This window comes from Protobothrops mucrosquamatus, unplaced genomic scaffold (genome assembly GCF_001527695.2).
Source record: "Protobothrops mucrosquamatus isolate PMUCROS unplaced genomic scaffold, P.Mucros_1.0 scaffold3487, whole genome shotgun sequence".
Classification (NCBI taxonomy): Eukaryota; Metazoa; Chordata; class Lepidosauria; order Squamata; family Viperidae; genus Protobothrops; species Protobothrops mucrosquamatus.
In genome coordinates, this window is record NW_015389460.1 from 103,841 (window position 1) to 121,815 (window position 17,975).

A 17,975-nucleotide genomic window follows, 5' to 3' on the forward strand; every position below is an offset into this window, starting at 1 on the left:
CTCTGACTTAAAATAAAAAAAAAAAAAGAAGTCCAGCTGCCTCCTGAAAAAGCCCTTTTCGGACAACCTGGATGGCTGAGAATATCCATGGACATTTAGCCATGCACTTTGGGAGTAACCCCCTCCAAAGGGTGCGGGAGCAGGAATGGATGTCCAGAAAAAAAATTGCAGACCGCAGAAACCATTTGCGCTTCATTTTGAGATGCAGACAACACAGACTCATCCCCATCATCCTGCGCCCATCTTCAACCAGGAAGGGACCCAGAGCAGAAGACATCCTGCAGCCAAGAAGGCTCCACACCCATTTGCACCACTCAGGTGACCCTGAGGACACAGGTAAGCCTCCAGGTGGCCTCAACGACTCTCTAAAAGAAGGCAACGGACCGGCAGACTACAAGGAGTATAAATCCTTCCCTCCCCCACCATTCGGTCAGAACCTGAGGAAGCTTCTTTGGATGAGAAGCGAAACGTCTTCAAAGACAAAAACAAGGAGGTCCAGTTGCCTCCTGAAAAAGAAGCTAAAGATATCTTCTCAGGATGTCAGCTGTTCCAAGCAAAGCTGCCTTTTGGCAATTGACCGACCCCCCATGGGTCAATGACAATGGGGTGTCTAAGTAGTAGTAGTTAGTAGTAGTAATAATAATAATAATAATAATAATAATAATAATAATAATAATAATAATAATAATAATAATAATAATAATAATAATAAATAAAATAAAGTTGGAAGGGACCTTGGAGGTCATCTAGTCCAGGGCTTTTCAACCAGTGGTACAGGCACCACCTGTGGTACATTGGCACCTGGCAGGTGGTATGCGACCATCCTAAAAAAGGGGTAGCGGGGGATGAGCTGAACTGGTGGCAGCACCGCACAAGCCTGAGGGAGAGACGGCTGGAGCTGCAGGGCTGTCAGGGCTCAGCGGAAGCGCCAGGATCAGCACCAGTCTCCAGCTGGATCTCGGCGCTGATCCTGGCGCTTCCGCTGAGCCCAGAAGAAGTGCCGATCAGCTGGAATGTTGCAGCATCTCCAGGGTCTTGTGATTTACATTCAGAGGCTTGGCAACTGATTCATATTTATGACGCTCACAGTGTCCCAGGGTCATGTGAAGGGACCAAAACCTGTTTGCAACCACCCAGCAGACGGGGGGAATAAAAACCAAACACCCCCCCACCCCACCCCCGCTGCCAATCCTCAACAGAAATGCTCACAATGAAAACCTCAGACAGGAGGAAGAGCGCGGCCGGGCGGGCAGGCAGGTGTCTTGCTTGGCTGTGGCTTGGGGGGGGGCTTTTTTCAGGGCCATTGTAACTTCGAACAGTCACTAAGACAGTGGTTCTCAACCTTTTTAATGCCACGACCCCCAACCGGTCGTAAGTCGAGGACTAAACCGGTCATAAGTCGAGGACTAAACCGGTTGTAAGTTGAGGACTACCCAACCGGTCGTAAGTCGAGGACTTTCTCTGCCCGGGAGCGCCGCGCATGCGTGGTTCCGGCCCCTGCGCCGGCCGAGGCGTATCTGGCAAGCGGCAGAGACGGAGCAGGCCGACCACCAGCTGGCCCAGCCCAAGGGAGGTAAGGCACCCGCCGGAAAAGGGGGAAAAAATGGTGGACAAAAAAAATGGCGGACAAAAAAAATGGCGGACAGCCTTGCTTGGCGACCCCCATGAAATGGTCGATCGACCCCAAATGGGGTCCCGACCCACAGGTTGAGAACCACTGCACTAAGCGAACTGTTGTAAGTCGAGGACTACCTGTACTTTATCACTTTTTTCCTTTTTTTTTTTTTTGGTCATCAAGTTTTTGACCCCTTGCTAGCCGACTGGTGGTCCTCGGATGTTGCCATATCCTAAAAGTGGTACAATGGGTGAAAAGGTTGAAAAGCCCTGCTCTAGTCCAACCCCCTGCTCAGGCAGGAAACCCTACACCGTTTCGGACAAAGGGCTGTCCAGTCCCTTCTTAAAAACTTCCAGTGTTGGAGCGTTCACCGCTTCTGGTGGCAGGTTGTTCCCCTGGTTAATTGCTCTACGACTACCTTTGCTTTCTTTTGCCAGTCATCCTGTTTCTGTTTGCAAGCCTTTGGATGCCATTGTCGTAGTCGCCACCCTTTTATTATTTATCGCACTTAGCCTGTAAAGACCCTGACACCCCCCCCAAAAAAAAAAAACCCCAGCCCCCTCCTCACCTCCCAGGAGAGAGAATTCAATCCAGGAAGCCGTCCGGGTCTGCTTCTGGCTTTCATTTTTTTTTTCTCTCTCGTTTTAATATAAGAAGAAGCAAATCCACAATACAAAATTTAAAAATCAGCACCCAGGACCCCTCCCATTACCCCCCTCTCCCAGGACAATGAAGAAGGGAAGGGGAACCGGTGTGAAAAGCTTTTTTGGGGGGGGGGTAAAGGGGAGGGGCTGAGGTGGGGAGGAGGGGGAGATCCGTTTAACTCTACCTCCCTCCCCCCCACCTGCCTGTTTCTTCCCCAGGGAGGGGATTCCAGGTCCAGGAAGCCAGGTCGGAGACCCAAAGCACGGATCGGGGTCCCGTGCTGCCCCAAGTCCGACAGACAGACAGACAGACGGACGCAGAGAGACACACACACGCGTGCGCGCGCGCACCCCGCGCACGGCTGTGACGCCATCCAGTTGGCTTGGAAAGAAAAAAAACGAAAACCATTTGCGAGGGGGAGATGGGGGGGTCGGGGAGGGGGTCAAAGCCCGGCCTGCGCAGGCGCCCACGGTCATTTCTCTTTCTTCTCGGGGTCTGTCTCTGTCTTCTCTTCTTTGGGGTCTCCCGTCACTTCCTTCGAGGTGGCGTTCTCTTCGTAGCTGGGGAGCAAGGAAAGACTTGGGTGAGTTTGGAGCACCCTTCCCCACCCGAATCGCCATTCATTTGGGTCCCCCTTTGAGACGGGGGGGGGGGACTCCGACTCCCAGAATCCCCCAGCTGGCCTGCTTTTAAAAGGGCTGGACTTCAACTTTCCAACATCTGAAAGCATTGCTGGTGGTTAAGCGTGCACAGCGGTTGTAAAATGGATGCTTGAGCCCCTGTCCACAAGGGACGTGTTTTGGGGGGGCAGGAAGTGGAAGTAAACCCCCAGTTTCTGGCCCCCCAAAAAATATATATCCTAAATCAGGGCCAAGAAATAACTATATTTATTCAGCATATGGCATATCATACATGGGCTAGCCCAGGGGTGGGCAACCTTGGCTCTTTTATGACTCGCGGACTTCAACTCCCAGAATTCCTGAGCCAGCCACGCTGAGGGAAAAGGGAGAGGTTTCCAAGCTGAGCCATGCTGGCTGAGGAATTCTGGGAGTTGAAGTCCACGAGTCATGAGGGGGCCATAGTTCCCCCATGCTGGCTCAGGAATTCTGGGAGTTGAAGTCCGCGAGTCATGAGGAGGCCGTAATTCCCCCATGCTGGCTGTCCTTAAGACCCTCAACTTCAGGTGCTCAGTACTCCCCCGGTATCAAGGGGGTACGACCAAGTCCTTAAGACCCTCAACTTCAGGTGTTCGGTACTTTCCCGGTATCAAGGGGGTGCGACCGACTCCTTAAGGCCCTCAACTTCAGGTGCTCGGTACTTCCCTGGCATCAAGGGGGTACAACCGACTCCCTAAGACCCTGTTGAAGTCCACGAGTCCTAAAAGAGCCAAGGTTCCCCACCCCTGGACTAGCCATTTAAATCAATATTTCAACTGGATTAGTAGAAACCAGCAAATTAGGTTGATTGCTGAACATCCATATCGTATGACTGCAGAGAGGGGCCCGGCCGTCACAATTGCGAATCTGGGTCCCAAAAATCCTTGGGGGGGGGGGGCTCTGATATATCTTGAAACGGCTGGTAAGCGACCAGTCGTAAATTGGAGACTGCTTAGGCAGGTAGTCCTCAACTTACGACCACAACGGAGCCCGGAATTCACGCTGCTAAGTGAGAAATTTGTTAATTGAGTTTTTCCCCCTTTTACGACTTTTCTCACCCCTGTCACTGCGGTTCTTAAATTAGTCACCCGGTCGTTAAGCGAGTCTGGCTTCCCCCATCGACTTTGCTTGTCAAAAGGTCGCCATGACTTTGGGACACTGCGACCGTCGTAAATGTGAGTCTGTTCCCGAGCGCCTGAATCTGTGTTCACCTGACCACAGGGAAGCTGCAACGGTCGTTAAGCGGGAATAACGGCCGTTAAGTCGCTTTTTCCAGCATCGTCGTAACTTCGAGCTGTCACCGAATGAACGGTTGTAAGTTGAGGCATGGGCAGTCCTTGACTTACGACCGAAATCCGTTTAAAAATTGTCAAGGTTAAGAAACACTAATCTAGCCGCTCGCTATAAATCACGAGCTGTTTTCTTTCACGCTATCAGTCCAGATCAGCAACCTAACACGCTTTTCAGAAGAATTAGGAAAAAAGAAAAAAAGAAATCTCCTACAAATAGTGCTCACCTTACCACGATTCGTTTAGCGACCGTTTGAACTTACAGTGGCCCTGAGGGAAAAAAAATGACTTGCTTCTCGCACTTACGGCCGTCGCAGCCTCCCCAGCATCACGTGATCAAAATCCATATGTTTGCTAACTGACTCGTACTTACGACGGTCGCAGTGTCCCGGGGTCGTGCGATCTTCTTTTGCGAACCGGCAAAGTCGTTAAGATTCGCTTAACGACCGTGTTACTCACGACTGCAGTGATTCAAAATTCAGACGCTCGGGAACAGACTCACATTTACGACGGTCGCAGGGTCCCAAAGTCACCTGATCCCCTTTTGCGACTTTTTGGAAAAAGCAAAGTCGATGGGGGAAGCCAGACTCGCTTAACGACCAGGTCATTAAGCGAGTCTGGCTTAATGAATCACAGCTGTGGCCAGAAAGGTCGCAAAGATAGCTTGACAGCCGTCATGGTTAGCAATGGACACGTGGGGTTCAACTGTGGTCGTAAGCCGAGGACTACCCATAAGACACCCCCCACCCGAAACCCTTTTCATGAGAATTAAAAATAACTTTCTGTCTACAAGCGGCCCACGCGGTGCTCCCGGACCCTCCCCGCTCCGCCGGGATGCTCGGCTCTCCCCCTACCTGGCCAGAGTCACACAGGCAGGCCTTGGATGGGGAGGGGGTGGGGGTGGAAGAAAGGGGAGGGGGCTACATGATGCTGGGACTCTGCTGCCGGCGTCTGTGGGAACAAGGCGGGATCTGCTGCATGGAGTCAGCCAAGCTGGACGGACACCCGGAGACGTTAGGGAAATGGGTCAGTCGGGGGGTGTGGGGCAAGATTTCGGCAGAAGACTCATAGCTGCAGGAGAGAGAGAGAGAGAGAGAGAAAGAGAGAGAGAAAGAAAAAGAGAGAAAAAGAGGGGCAGGCAGGAGTGGGGAGAGACAGAGACACAATGGGGAGGGGGGTGAAAGAGAAGCTTAGGAAGAGCTGGCGAGGCATAGATGAGCTAGCCAAGTCGCCCAAATTTCCTTTGCAGCTTGATACCCACGGAGGAAGAGTTCGGGGGGATGGATCAAAACGGGGGTGTCCCATGGGGTGGCCTGATTACAGAATAGCAGAGTTGGAAGGGACCTTGGAGGTCTTCTAGTCCGACCCCCTGTTCGAGCAGGAGACCGTCTATTAGAGGTGTCCAACTTTGGCCACTTTTAAGACATGTGGACTTTAATTCCCAGAATTCCCCAGTCAGCTATGGTAGTAGAAGTCCACAAGTCTTAAAAGTGGCCAAGGTTGGACACGGCTGACCCTTGGAGGTCTTCTAGTCCAACCCCCTGCTTGTGCAGGAGACCGTCTACTAGAGATGTCCAACCATGGCCACTTTTAAGACTTGTGGACTTCAATTCCCAGAATTCCCCAGTCAGCTATGGAAGTTGAAGTCCACAAGTCTTAAAAGTGGCCAAGGTTGGACTTGGCTGACCCTTGGAGCTTCTAGTCTAACCCCCTGCTCAAGCAGGAGACCCTCTACTAGAGATGTCCAAGGCTGGCCATTTTTAAGACTTGTGGACTTCAATTCCCAGAATTCCCCAGTCAGCTCTGGGAGCTGAAGTCCACAAGTCTTAAAAGGCACCAAGGTTGGACAGGGCTGACCCTTGGAGGTCTTCTAGTCCAACCCCCTGCTTGTGCAGGAGACCCTCTACTAGAGATGTCCAACCGTGGCCACTTTTAAGACTTGTGGACCTCAATTCCCAGAATTCCCCAGTCAGCTATGGGAGTTGGAAGTCCACAGGTCTTTAAAGTGGCCAAGGTTGGACACGGCTGCCCCTTGGAGGTCTTCTAGTCCAACCCCCTGTCGAACAGAAGACCCTCTACTAGAGATGTCCAACCGTGGCCACTTTTAAGACTTGTGGACCTCAATTCCCAGAATTCCCCAGTCAGCTATGGGAGTTGGAAGTCCACAGGTCTTAAAAGTGGCCAAGGTTGGACAGGGCTGACCCTTGGAGGTCTTCTAGTCCAACCCCCTACCCCATTTTGGACAAATGGCTGTCCAATCTCTTCTTCCAGTGATGGAGGACCCACAACCAGCTTCAGCACCCCACTAAGAACATAGAACAATGGAAGGGACATTGGAGGTCATCTAGTCCAAGCAGGAGACCCTATACCATTTCGGATAAACGGTTGTCCAAGTCTTCTTTTTTGAAAACCTCCAGTGAGGGAGCACCTACAACTTCTGAAGGAGAGAAGCTGAGATGTATCCGAGGCCCGATACGGCCTGTTGGACTAATACAGGACCATTGTGATCCCTGGCCCACTTTAACCTCTCTTGCTGACCCCAACGTTTGGGAAAGAATCACAGTCCAAGCTTGGAGAAGATGGGACAAGCCATCTCCTGGCTTGGAAGGTTTAGCTCTGGGATGGAAGGCCACCTGCAAATCCCACGGTACAGACTAGACGGAGAAATAAAGCCTATCCTAAACCGAAGGTGGTGGCAAGCAGAATCCATAAGGTTGCCAGAAACCAAGATGGACATCTTCGTATGGTTTCTAGAAGGTGCCCCTGAAGGTGCTTGGGGCTTCTCAAGCTTGGGAAAGATGGGTGGACTTCAACTCCCAGAATTCCCCAGCCAGCATGGCTGGCTGGGGAATTCTGGGAGTTGAGGTCCACCGCAGGTCAGATGTGGTAGGAGCTATGAACAGGATGGGAATGTATGCAGCGGAGAGGAGAAACAAGAGCAGTTGAAGTAGAAGGTGGAGAACTTCAGGGCAAAGCTCTCTCCACCTTACTACTCCACTCACAAAGCCAAGCCAAGCACCAAAGAACCAATTCCCAAAAGGCCCTGGACGGCTTTTTTGGCGGACGTATCTCGACAGATGCCATCACTCTTAGAAATGGGTCATGGAATGCCTGTAAGCTTAGCTCAGAGAGCGTGAAGGACCCCACAAGCTTCCTCCTCCTCTACTTTACAGACCCCACTCTCTCCTAGCACTGATGACGTTCCCTAGTTGGGTCATGAAACGTCTGCAAGAAGACCACCAAGCTCAGAGAGCACCCAGGACCCCACAGTCCTCCTCCTCCTCCTTCTCCCCCCTCCCTTCTAGCACTGATGATGTTCCCTAGTTGGGTCATGAAACATCTGCAAGAGAACAACCAAGCTCAGAGAGCACCAAGGGGTCCCACAGTCCTCTTCCTCCTCTTCCCTCCCTCCCCCTCCTCCTCCTCTTCCCTCCCTCTTCCTCCTCCTCCTAAACACTCTCCCTTCTAGCACTGATGGTATTACCTAGTTGGGTTATGAAATGTCTGCAAGACAACCACCCAGCTCAAGAGCACCAAGGATCCCACAGTCCTCCAACTCCTCCTCTTCCCTCCCTGCCTCCTCCTCCTCCTCTTCCCTCCCTCCTCCTCCCTTCTAGCACTGATAACATTACCTAGTTGGGTCATGAAATGTCTGCAAGAGAACCACCCAGCTCAAGAGCACCAAGGATCCCACAGTCTTCCAACTCCTCCTCTTCTTCTTCCCTCCTCCTCTTCCCTCCCTCCTCCTTCTCCTCCTAAACACCCTCCCTTCTAGCATTGATAACACTACCTAGTTGGGTCATGAAACGTCTGCAAGAAAACCACCCAGCTCAGAGATCACCAAGGACCCCACAGTCTTCCTCCTCCATGGTCATGTGATCAAAATCCCAACGCTTGGCCACTGGTCCATATTTATGACGGTTGCAGTCTCCCGGGGTCATGTGATCAAATTTTGGGCTCAATTGTGGCCGTTAAGTCGAGGACTACCTGTATCTGGGTTTTGAGTATGTGGGGGAGACCCTAACTCTCAAAGGAGGTTACCCTCTAGAGAAGTCTGCCCACATCTTCTGTAGACTACTGGGGAGGGGGGGAGTTCTCCACTCAGCACCCCCAACCGCTGCATTCACTTAACGACTGCTGAAAGGTCATAAAATCAGGTTGGTCTCGTGGGTGACCTCACATAGTAGTAGTAGTAATAATAATAATAATAATAATAATAACAACAACAACAACAACAACAATAAATAAATAATAATAAATAATAATAAAGTTGGAAGGGACCTTGGAGGTCATCTAGTCCAACCCCGCTTAGGCAGGAAACCCTATACTTTATGTCCATCGCGACATATGACCGTAACGGGCAGGTTCCAATGCCACCACCAGGTCGTAAAATCGGGTCAGTCACGTGGACACCTTGATTTAGGAGTCATGACCCAAATTAGAATAGAATAGAGCTGGAAGGGACCTTGGAGGTCTTCTAGTCCAACCCCCTACTCAATCAATCAATCTATCAATCAATCAATCAATCAGAACAGAGCTGGAAGGGACCTTGGAGGTCTTCTAGTCCAGCTCCCTGCTCAAGCAGGAGACCCTATACCCATCCCAGACAGGTGACTGTCTAGTCTCTCCTTAAAAATCTCCAGTGATGGGTCGCCCACGATTTCTGGTGGCAAACCGTTCCACTGGTTAATTGATATTCCAGGCCCTGTTCTGGTCGTAAGTCGAGGACTGCCTGTGCCACACAAAAGGACTCACCTGAACATGTCGGTCACTTCTCCTTTGGCCAAGGCTACCAGAAGCGGGAAGCCGATGCAAGCCGGAACCAGGTACAACAGAGCTGGCTGGGGAGGGAAGATCAAGAGGAAACTTTAGAACGAGAGAGGCAGAGCAGAGGGAATCGGGGTCTGGCCTGCTAAGAGACACCCCCTCATTCACAGCACCAGCGTTCCTCACGACCTTCCCGTGGTTCCCGGTGGGAAGCCTTCTCCAACCTGCGGCCGTCGTTATCGCAAGGCAGCAGAGGCGCAGCCAAGGTGCCGAGAAGCCCAAACTATCTGTGGCCTGGTGTTTCTCAAGCGTGGCCATTTTAAGATGGGTGGACTTCAACTCCCAGAATCCCTGAGCCAGCCATGCTGTTGGCCTGTCCCTTTAAGACAGGGGTGGGGGTCTATAGCCCCTTCATGACTTGTGGACTTCAACTCCCAGAATCCCTGAGCCAGCCATGCAGTTGGCCTGTCCCTTTAAGACAGGGGTGGGGATCTATAGCCCCTTCATGACTTGTGGACTTCAACTCCCAGAATCCCTGAGCCAGCCATGCAGTTGGCCTGTCCCTTTAAGACAGGGGTGGGAATCTATAGCCCCTTCATGACTTGTGGACTTCAACTCCCAGAATCCCTGAGCCAGCCATGCTGTTGGCCTGTCCCTTTAAGACAGGGGTGGGGGTCTATATAGCCCCTTCATGACTTGTGGACTTCAACTCCCAGGATCCCTGAGCTGAGCCAGCCATGCTGTTGGCCTGTCCCTTTAAGACAGGGGTGGGGGTCTATAGCCCCTTCATGACTTGTGGACTTCAACTCCCAGAATCCCTGAGCTGAGCCAGCCATGCTGTTGGCCTGTCCCTTTAAGACAGGGGTGGGGATCTATAGCCCCTTCATGACTTGTGGACTTTAACTCCCAGAATTCCTGAGCCAGCCATGCTGGCTCAGGAATTCTGGGAGTTGAAGTCCACAGGTCCTGAAGGAGCCACAGGTTCAGCTCCTATCGCCTGATCTGGGGCGGCCGATCCGAGAAGCTCACCTGAGCATGTTTGAAGACATGCATGATGAAGATGGTGAGGCTCAGTCCAAGAATGTAGGCCACAAAACTGGTGTAGAAGTAGGTGTGTGTGTTCTTTTTCAGGCTGCGGTGACAAGCAAAGGGGGGGGGAGAGGGAGGTTAGGACAGTCCAGAACCCAGGTGCAGACCCACAAGCCGGGGGGGTGAGGAAAGCAGAGCCCCAGGGCAAGAGGTAGCCGGAGAATAAGAGAATGAACAGAGTTAGAAGGGATCTTCTAATCCAGGGGGGTCTTCCAACTTGGCCCTTTGATGACTTGTGGACTACTCCAACTCCCAGAATTCCTGGCTGAGGAATTCTGGGAGTTGAAGTCCACAAGTCATACAAGGGCCCAGTTGGAAGACCCCTGTTCTAATCTTCTTTATATGCCAAGCAAACCTCCTTCTTTTATTAATTCAGCTAAATAGATCTGTCTAGTGCTGTGAGTGGGCAAATGTCTTAACACTGGCCGCATTCGTATGCACAATAGCAGACCTCCTTGGCCCCAGGTGGGGTGTGCAAATCCAACCTGGCTCAGGGGTTGTGCAAAATCAGAAGCAGGGTGCTTTATAATCATTCATAAAAATAAGGCTATTTCTGCCAAAGATTCCTGGGGTTTTGGAGAATAGAATAGAATAGAAGAGAAGAGAAGAGGAATTAAACAGAATAGAATATAGAAAATTAGAATAGAATGGAATGGAATAGAATAGGATAGAATAGGGTAGATTAGATTAGATTGTATTAGAATAGAAGCTGGGAGGGACCTTGGAGGTCTTCTAGTCCAACCCCTGCTCAAGCCAGAAACCCTATACCATTTCAGGCAAATAACTGTCCAGTCTCTTCTTGAAAACCTCCAGTGTTGGAGCATTCACAGCTTCTGGAGGCAGGTAGTTCCACTGGTTAATTGTTCTGTCAGGAAGTTTCTCCTTAGTTCCAGGTTGCTTCTCTCCTTGATGAGTTTCCATCCGTTGCTTCTTGTCCTGCCTTCAGGGGCTTTGGAGAACAGCTTGACTCCCTCTTCTTTGGGGCAGCCCCTGAGATAGTGGAAGGCTGCTATCCTGTCCCCCCTGATCCTTCTCTTCAATAAACTAGACATACCCAATTTCTGCAACCGTTCTTCGTATGTTTTAGCCTCTGGTCCCCTGATCATCTTTGTTGTTCTTCTCTGAACTCTTTCCAGTGCAACTACAGGAGACAAGCTATTCCATTAATTGTTCTGTCAGGAAGTTTCTCCTTAGTTCCAGGTTGCTTCTCTCCTTGGTTAGTTTCCATCCGTTGCTTCTTGTCCTGCTTTCAGGCGCTTTGGAAAATAGCTTGACTCCCTCTTCTTTGGGGCAACCCCTGAGATCCTGGAAGACTGCTATCATGTCCCCCCTCGTCCTTCTCTTCATTAAACTAGACATACCCAATTCCTGCAGCCGTTCTTCCTATGTTTTAGCCTCCGGTCCCCTGATTATCTTTCTCATTCTCAACCCCAATTTTTCCGCTCTCTTAATGACAGCCATGTCTGAAATGGTGTAGGGTTTCCTGCCTGAGCAGGGGATTGGACTAGATGACCCCCAAGGTCCCTTCCAACTTTATGATTATGATTATTAATGCTGGAAGGGGGGTGGTGGAACATTTTTCAATTGTTAAGTTGCCGCAAAGGATTTACCTGATATCAAAGCGCAAGAGAAGAGCGATGAAGATACCTGGAGGGAGAGGAAGAGGGATAAAGTCACCTTTAATCTAACATCTGCCCCCCTATAGATGCCCTTGGTGCCCGCCAGCCCCCTGGATCTCCAGATGTCAATTAGCTGCAGCCCCACAGCGCCCCCTTGTGGCTACAAATACAGACAGTCCTCAATTGAGGCCTGCTGATTCCTGTTGCAAAGTGAGACACTCGTTAAATTAGTTTTGCTTCATTTGACGTCTTTTCTCGCTGAACACTCTTATTAAGCAAATCAACTGTGGTTGTTAAGTTAGTAACACGGTCGTTAAGTGAATCCTCATTGACTTTGCTTGTCGGAAAGTTGCAAAAAGGAATCACGTGATCCCGGGGGATACTGCGACCGCCATAAATGTGAGCGTCGTAAATGTCAAGCGACTGAATTTTGATCACTTCATCACGTGACCATTGGGGGGGGGGAAAGGTTTTGCTGCAACAGTCTTAAGTATGAAAATGAAAGTATGAAAGTACAAAAATCGGTCATAAGTCACTTTTTTTCAGTGCCATTATAATGTCAAAACGGTCACTAAACAAATGGCTTTAAGTCAAGAAGATAGATAGATAGATAGATAGATAGATAGATAGATAGATAGATAGATAGATAGATAGATAGATAGATAGATAGATAGATAGATAGATAGATAGATAATGGATAGATGGATGGATGGATAGATAGACAGACAGATAATGGATGGATGGATGGATGGAGATAGACAGATAGATAGATAATGGACAGATGGATGGATGGATAGATAGACAGACAGACAGATAATGGATAGATGGATGGATGGATAGATAGATAATGGATAGATGGATGGATGAATAGATAGATAGAAAGACAGATAATGGATAAATGGATAGATGGATGGATGGATAGATGGATGGATGGATGGATAGATAGATAATGGATAGATGGATGGATGAATAGATAGATAGAAAGACAGATAATGGATAAATGGATGGATAGATAATGGATGGATGGATGGATGGATTTACAACATCTGTCTTACCTGGAATGACAATGTCACCCAAGCCCAGCATGGCAAAATTGTCGGCTTCCAAGCCTTTCTCCAGCAGATCTTGGGGGAAAACCACTGCAGGGGAAAAAAAAAAAAAGAACAGGAGGAGAAGTGAGGTGATCGTTAAGGGGAGATGGAAGAATCCAAAACAGGCGGCTGTTTTGAACAATTTGACACTGAATATTAAATTTACATGTTGTTCTTGACTGACGTAGGAGAAGAGCAAGCTGAGCTGGAAGGTGGAGCTAAACATGTCATCAGTTTAAAGTCACTGCGTTGCCACAAGAGAACCAAATCCAACCCCTCCCCCATCCCCCGTGAATTCCATCGAATTCATCCTGGACTGTTCGTTGACTAGATTCATGTGTAAGTAGTCCCCAGGGCAGTGAAAAAACATTACATGACCATTTATACACCATTGCAGCATCCCCAATATGCTCACATGATTAATAATAATAATAAGTTGGAAGGGATCTTGTAGGTCATCTAGTCCAACCCCCTGCTCAGGCAGGCAACCCTATACCATTTCAGAACAATGGCTGTCAGTCTCTTCTTAAAAACGTCCAATGTTGGAGCACCCACAGCTTCTGGAGGCAGGTTGTTCCACTGGTTAATTGTTCTAACTGTCAGGAAGTTTCTCCTTAATTCTAGGTTGCTTCTCTCTTTGATGAGTTTCCACCCGTGGCTTCTTGTTCGGCCTTCAAGCACTTTGGAGAATAGCTTGACTACCTCTTCTTTGGGGCCGCCCCTGAGATACTGGAAGACTCCTATCATGTCCCCCCTCCTCCTTCTCTTCATTAAACTAGACATACCCAATTCCAGCAATCGTTCCTTATATGCTTTAGCCTCCAGTCCCCTGATCATCTCTGTTGCTCTTCTCTGCACTCTTTCTAGAGCAGTGTTTCTCAACCTTGACAATTTTAAGGCATGTGGACTTCAACTCCCAGAATTCCACAGCCAGCAATACTGGCTGTCAAATTCTGGGAGTTGAAGTCCACATGCCTTAAAATGGTCAAGGTTGAGAAACACTGCTCTAGAGTCTCAGCATCTTTTTTACATCGTGGTGACCAAAACTTTGCTTTGCCAGTGGCATGGATTTGACGAAGATTGTAAAAAAAAAAAACCAAAAACTTTGGGGTGGGGTGGGGGTTTTCCCCAAAAAGCCAAAAACATGACTTTTGGCTTTTTGGGGAAAACCCCCACCCCACCCCAAAGTGAGCAACGGGGTCTGTGGCATTTGTTTAATGGCCGCATTCGTTTAAAATTACTTTTTCCCCACTTCTGTTGTACATTTTGAAAGGCCGCTAAATGGAACGGTGGTATGTCCAGGACTACCTCTGTCTTGAAGGCCCCTACGGAGTTGGGGAGGGGGCTACTACCCTTGTTGGGACAACGCCCGCCATCCAAAATCTCACCAGGGTTAGAGGTGAGCTATCCCTACAGATTTGGGAGTTTGTAACGCCAGCTACTCACGTTTGATGGGGGCTTCAAATGACTTGGCCACAGTCACCATCACGTTGGTGCCAAAGACCTAGGAAAAAGGGAAGCAGAATTAGGAAGAGCAGGCAGTGATCCACCAGGTACGGTATTATTATAAGGCAGGGGTCTTCAAACGTGGCCCTTTGATGACTGGTGGACTTCAACTCCCAGAATTCCTCAGCCAGGCACGCGTGCCTGGCTGAGGAATTCTGGGAGTTGAAGTCCACCAGTCATCAAAGGGCCAAGTTTGAAGACCCCGGTTATAAGAGATCCTGTTTCTGCCACATTTCTGAAGTTTTGGAGTCATGACAGCCCAAGAATGCTCAGTAGAGCAAGGAATGGGCTGGATGTTGAGCTACACCCACCTCGAACTCCTTACACATCGTCTGTCCAAGTTCACGGTGCCCACGTTCTCAGCCTGGTCCCCCTCCCTTGCCATCACTAAAAGCCTTGCCCATTATAAGTCCATAACTTTATTTTTCAGAGCAATTGGCTGAGACTTTCCAAATCCAGGGAGGCACCGACAAGTAGCTGGGTTAAGGAGAAGCTCCTGCAGACTGTCCAGGAGACAGCGAGTTCTAGTCCTGCCTAAGGCTGAATTGGGACCAATCCCCAGGAGACGGTGAGTTCTGGTCTCGCCTTAGGCATGAAAGCCGGCTGGGTGACTTTGGATCAATCAACAGGAGACAGTGAGTTCTAGCCTCGTCTTAGTCATGAAAGCCAGCTGGGTGATCTTGGGCCAATCACCAGGAGACGGTGAGTTCTAGTCACGCCTAAGGCATGAAAGTCAGCTGGATTTGGGCCAATCACTAAGAGACGGTGAGTTCTTGTCCCGCCTTAGGCATGAAAGCCAGCTGGATGACTCTGGGCCAATCACCAGGAGACTCTGTTCTAGTCCCGCCTTAGGCATGAAAGCTGGCTGGTTGACTTTGGGCCAATCCCCAGGAGATGGTGAGTTCTAATCCCGCCTTAGGCATGAAAGAGGCTGGTTGACTTTGGGCCAATCACCAGGAGATGGTGAGTTCTAATCCCGCCTTAGGCATGAAAGAGGCTGGGTGACTTTGGGCCAATCACCAGGAGATGGTGAGTTCTAATCCCGCCTTAGGCATGAAAGAGGCTGGTTGACTTTGGGCCAATCACCAGGAGATGGTGAGTTCTAATCCCGCCTTAGGCATGAAAGAGGCTGGGTGACTTTGGCCAATCACCAGGAGATGGTGAGTTCTAGTCCTGCCTTAGGCATGGAAGCCAGCTGGGTGACTTTAGGTCAATCACCAGGAAACAGTGCGTTCTAGTCCTACATTGGGCATGAAAGCTGGCTGGGTGACTTTGGGCCAATCACCAGGAGACGGTGAGTTCTAGTCCCGCCTTAGGAACAAAAGCCGGCTGGGTGTCTTTGGACCAATCACCAGGATTGGTTCTAGTCCCGCCTTAGGCATGAAAGAGCTGGTTTTGCTTCGTCTGTGCCAATCTGGTGTACTGAGTAAAGTTTACACGCTTGGTAAAAATAACGTGCCCGGGAGTTTCTTTTTTCTGGATCCGCCCATTGGACAGTTGGCGGATCTGCTGAGCCTGGAAGCCAGCTGCAGGAGCAGGGGCTTACCCAGAAGACGTCATAGACGAAGAGACCACCAAGCAGGATGCAGCCCGTGCTGACGTTGTTCAAGTGTAACAGCTCCACTCCGTTGAGAGAGAAGGCCAGGCCAAAGAGGTTGTTGGCGATCCAGTGCTGGAGGAAAGAGAAGGGAAGTCCTGAGCAACACTCACTCATTCACCCCACATTCCACCCTCTTGGTCTGATGGGAAGCCAGCCCGTAGGCTACGCAGATCCTCCTGCCTGCAGTCTGCTCAGAATAAGAGAACAACAGAGCGGGAAGGGAGCTTGGAGGTCTTCTAGTCCAACCCCCTGCTCAAGCAGGAGACCCTATACAATTTGAGACCAGTGGCTGTTCAGTCTCTTCTTAAAAACTTCCAGTGTTGGAGCATTCACAGCTTCTGGAGGCAAGGAGTTCCACTGGTTAATTGTTCTAACTGTTAGGAAATTCCTCCTTAGTTCTAGGTTGCTTCTCTCTCTGATTAATTTCCACCCGTTGCTTCTTGTCATGTGCTTTGGAGGACAGGTGGAGCCCCTCTTTGTGGCAGCCCCTCAAATATTGGAAGGCTGTTATCATGTTGCCTCTAGTTCTCCTTTTCAGGAAACTAAGAGAACAAAATAACAGAGTTGGAAGGGACCTTGGAGGCCTTCTAGTCCAATCCTCTGCTTAAGCAGGAAACTTTACACAAACTTTACAGAATCTTCTTAAAACTAGACATGCAACCATTCTTCATATGTTTCAGCCTCCAGGCCCCTAATCATCTTTGTTGCTCTTCTCTGCATTATACCCTGTACCAGGGGTCTTCAAACTTGGCCCTTTTATGAGTTGAAGTCCACAAGTCATAGAAGGGCCACGTTTCAAGACCCCTGCCCTATGCCATTTGAGACAAACAGCTGTCTTCTTAAAAACTTTCAGTGATGGAGCACCCACAATGTCTGGAGGCAAGCTGTTCCCCTGGTTAATTGTCCTCACTGTCAGGAAGTTTCTCCTTAGTTCCAGGTTGCTTCTCTCCTTTCTTAGTTTCCACCTGTTGCTTCTTGTCCTGCCTTCAGACGCCTTGGAAAATAGCTTGACTCCCTCTTCTTTGGGGCAGCCCCTGAGATACTGGAACACTGCTATCCTGTCCCCCCTCGTCCTTCTCTTCATCAAACTAGACAGACCCAATTCCAGCAACCGTTCCTTATATGATTTAGCCTCCAGTCCCCTCATCATCTTTGTGGCTCTTCTCTGCACTCTTTCTAGAGTCTCAACATCTTTTTTACATCGTGGTGACCAAAACTGGATGCAGTATTCCAAGTGTGGCCTTACCAAGGCCTTGTAAAGTGGTATTAATTATTCCACCTGCCTCACCAGCAGGTCAGCTCACCTTCCTCAGCAGGTACCAGACGCCCACAATGCTGCTCATGGCCAGGCAGACGAGGTCCTTGGTGTCAAATTCGTAGTTGACAATCTCTGGAAGGAGACAATAAATGCCATTTTCACGGTCACTAATGGGAGGATACGCCGAAGGGGGGCTACCTAAAGGCGAAGGAGGCACGTAATTAAGCAAGGTGACGAAAAATCAGGAATCTTTGTTTAAAAAAGAATCCCTTTGGGAGATAGAGAAGAAGGAAGCGAATCCTTAAGGGAAAAAAGGAAAAATGTCAACTGAGCCAGATAAAGGAAGTTGGGCGTGAGTCCGTCGGAAGCCCCTCCCCAAATCCCACCGACAGTTGCCAGACGTGTCAATCGACAAGGCAAGACTAGCGGCCGGTCTTGTCAATCAACAGAGGAAGGGGATGCCTGTTCCACAAGGAGGGAGGGAGTTGTTATCTTAGTTAAAATATATTTATCCGTATTCCAACTAAAGGGGACAATTTATGTATACATCTGTTTTGGGGTTTTTTTCTTTTTCTGCACTTTTTTTGTGTAGCATTGTCTAGTTTTTTTTTCTCCCCCCCTTTTTTTGGACTTTGTATTTCAATGTTTTGAATAAAATAAAAAGAAAAATTGAATAAGAAAAAGAAAAGAAAAGGATTTGGGAGATAAAACAGGTCCTGAAGCCCACCCACTCTTAGTCTCTAGGGATCCAAACTTAGTGGCTTCCTTCATTCTAGTTAGTGCCTGCCAGCCTAGTTGTGGAGGATGTGTGGGTGAGATGGTGTGTGCATGTGAGAAAGA

General features: G+C 49.5%; 1 protein-coding gene across 1 annotated transcript in view; it reads right to left on the minus strand.

The window, feature by feature from the left end:
- Positions 1-2,686: 2,686 nt before the first annotated feature.
- HM13 (histocompatibility minor 13) overlaps positions 2,687-17,975 on the minus strand; it is a 43,554-nt gene continuing 28,265 nt past the window's right edge. The window contains exons 5-12 of the mRNA XM_015827086.1: positions 17,182-17,267; positions 15,824-15,949; positions 14,218-14,275; positions 12,736-12,819; positions 11,672-11,708; positions 10,002-10,104; positions 8,961-9,046; positions 2,687-2,820 (exon numbers count right to left, since the gene is read on the minus strand). Coding sequence (XP_015682572.1) covers positions 2,733-2,820; positions 8,961-9,046; positions 10,002-10,104; positions 11,672-11,708; positions 12,736-12,819; positions 14,218-14,275; positions 15,824-15,949; positions 17,182-17,267 — 668 coding nt within the window. The 3' untranslated portion in view covers positions 2,687-2,732. The remainder of the gene's footprint in view (positions 2,821-8,960; positions 9,047-10,001; positions 10,105-11,671; positions 11,709-12,735; positions 12,820-14,217; positions 14,276-15,823; positions 15,950-17,181; positions 17,268-17,975) is intronic.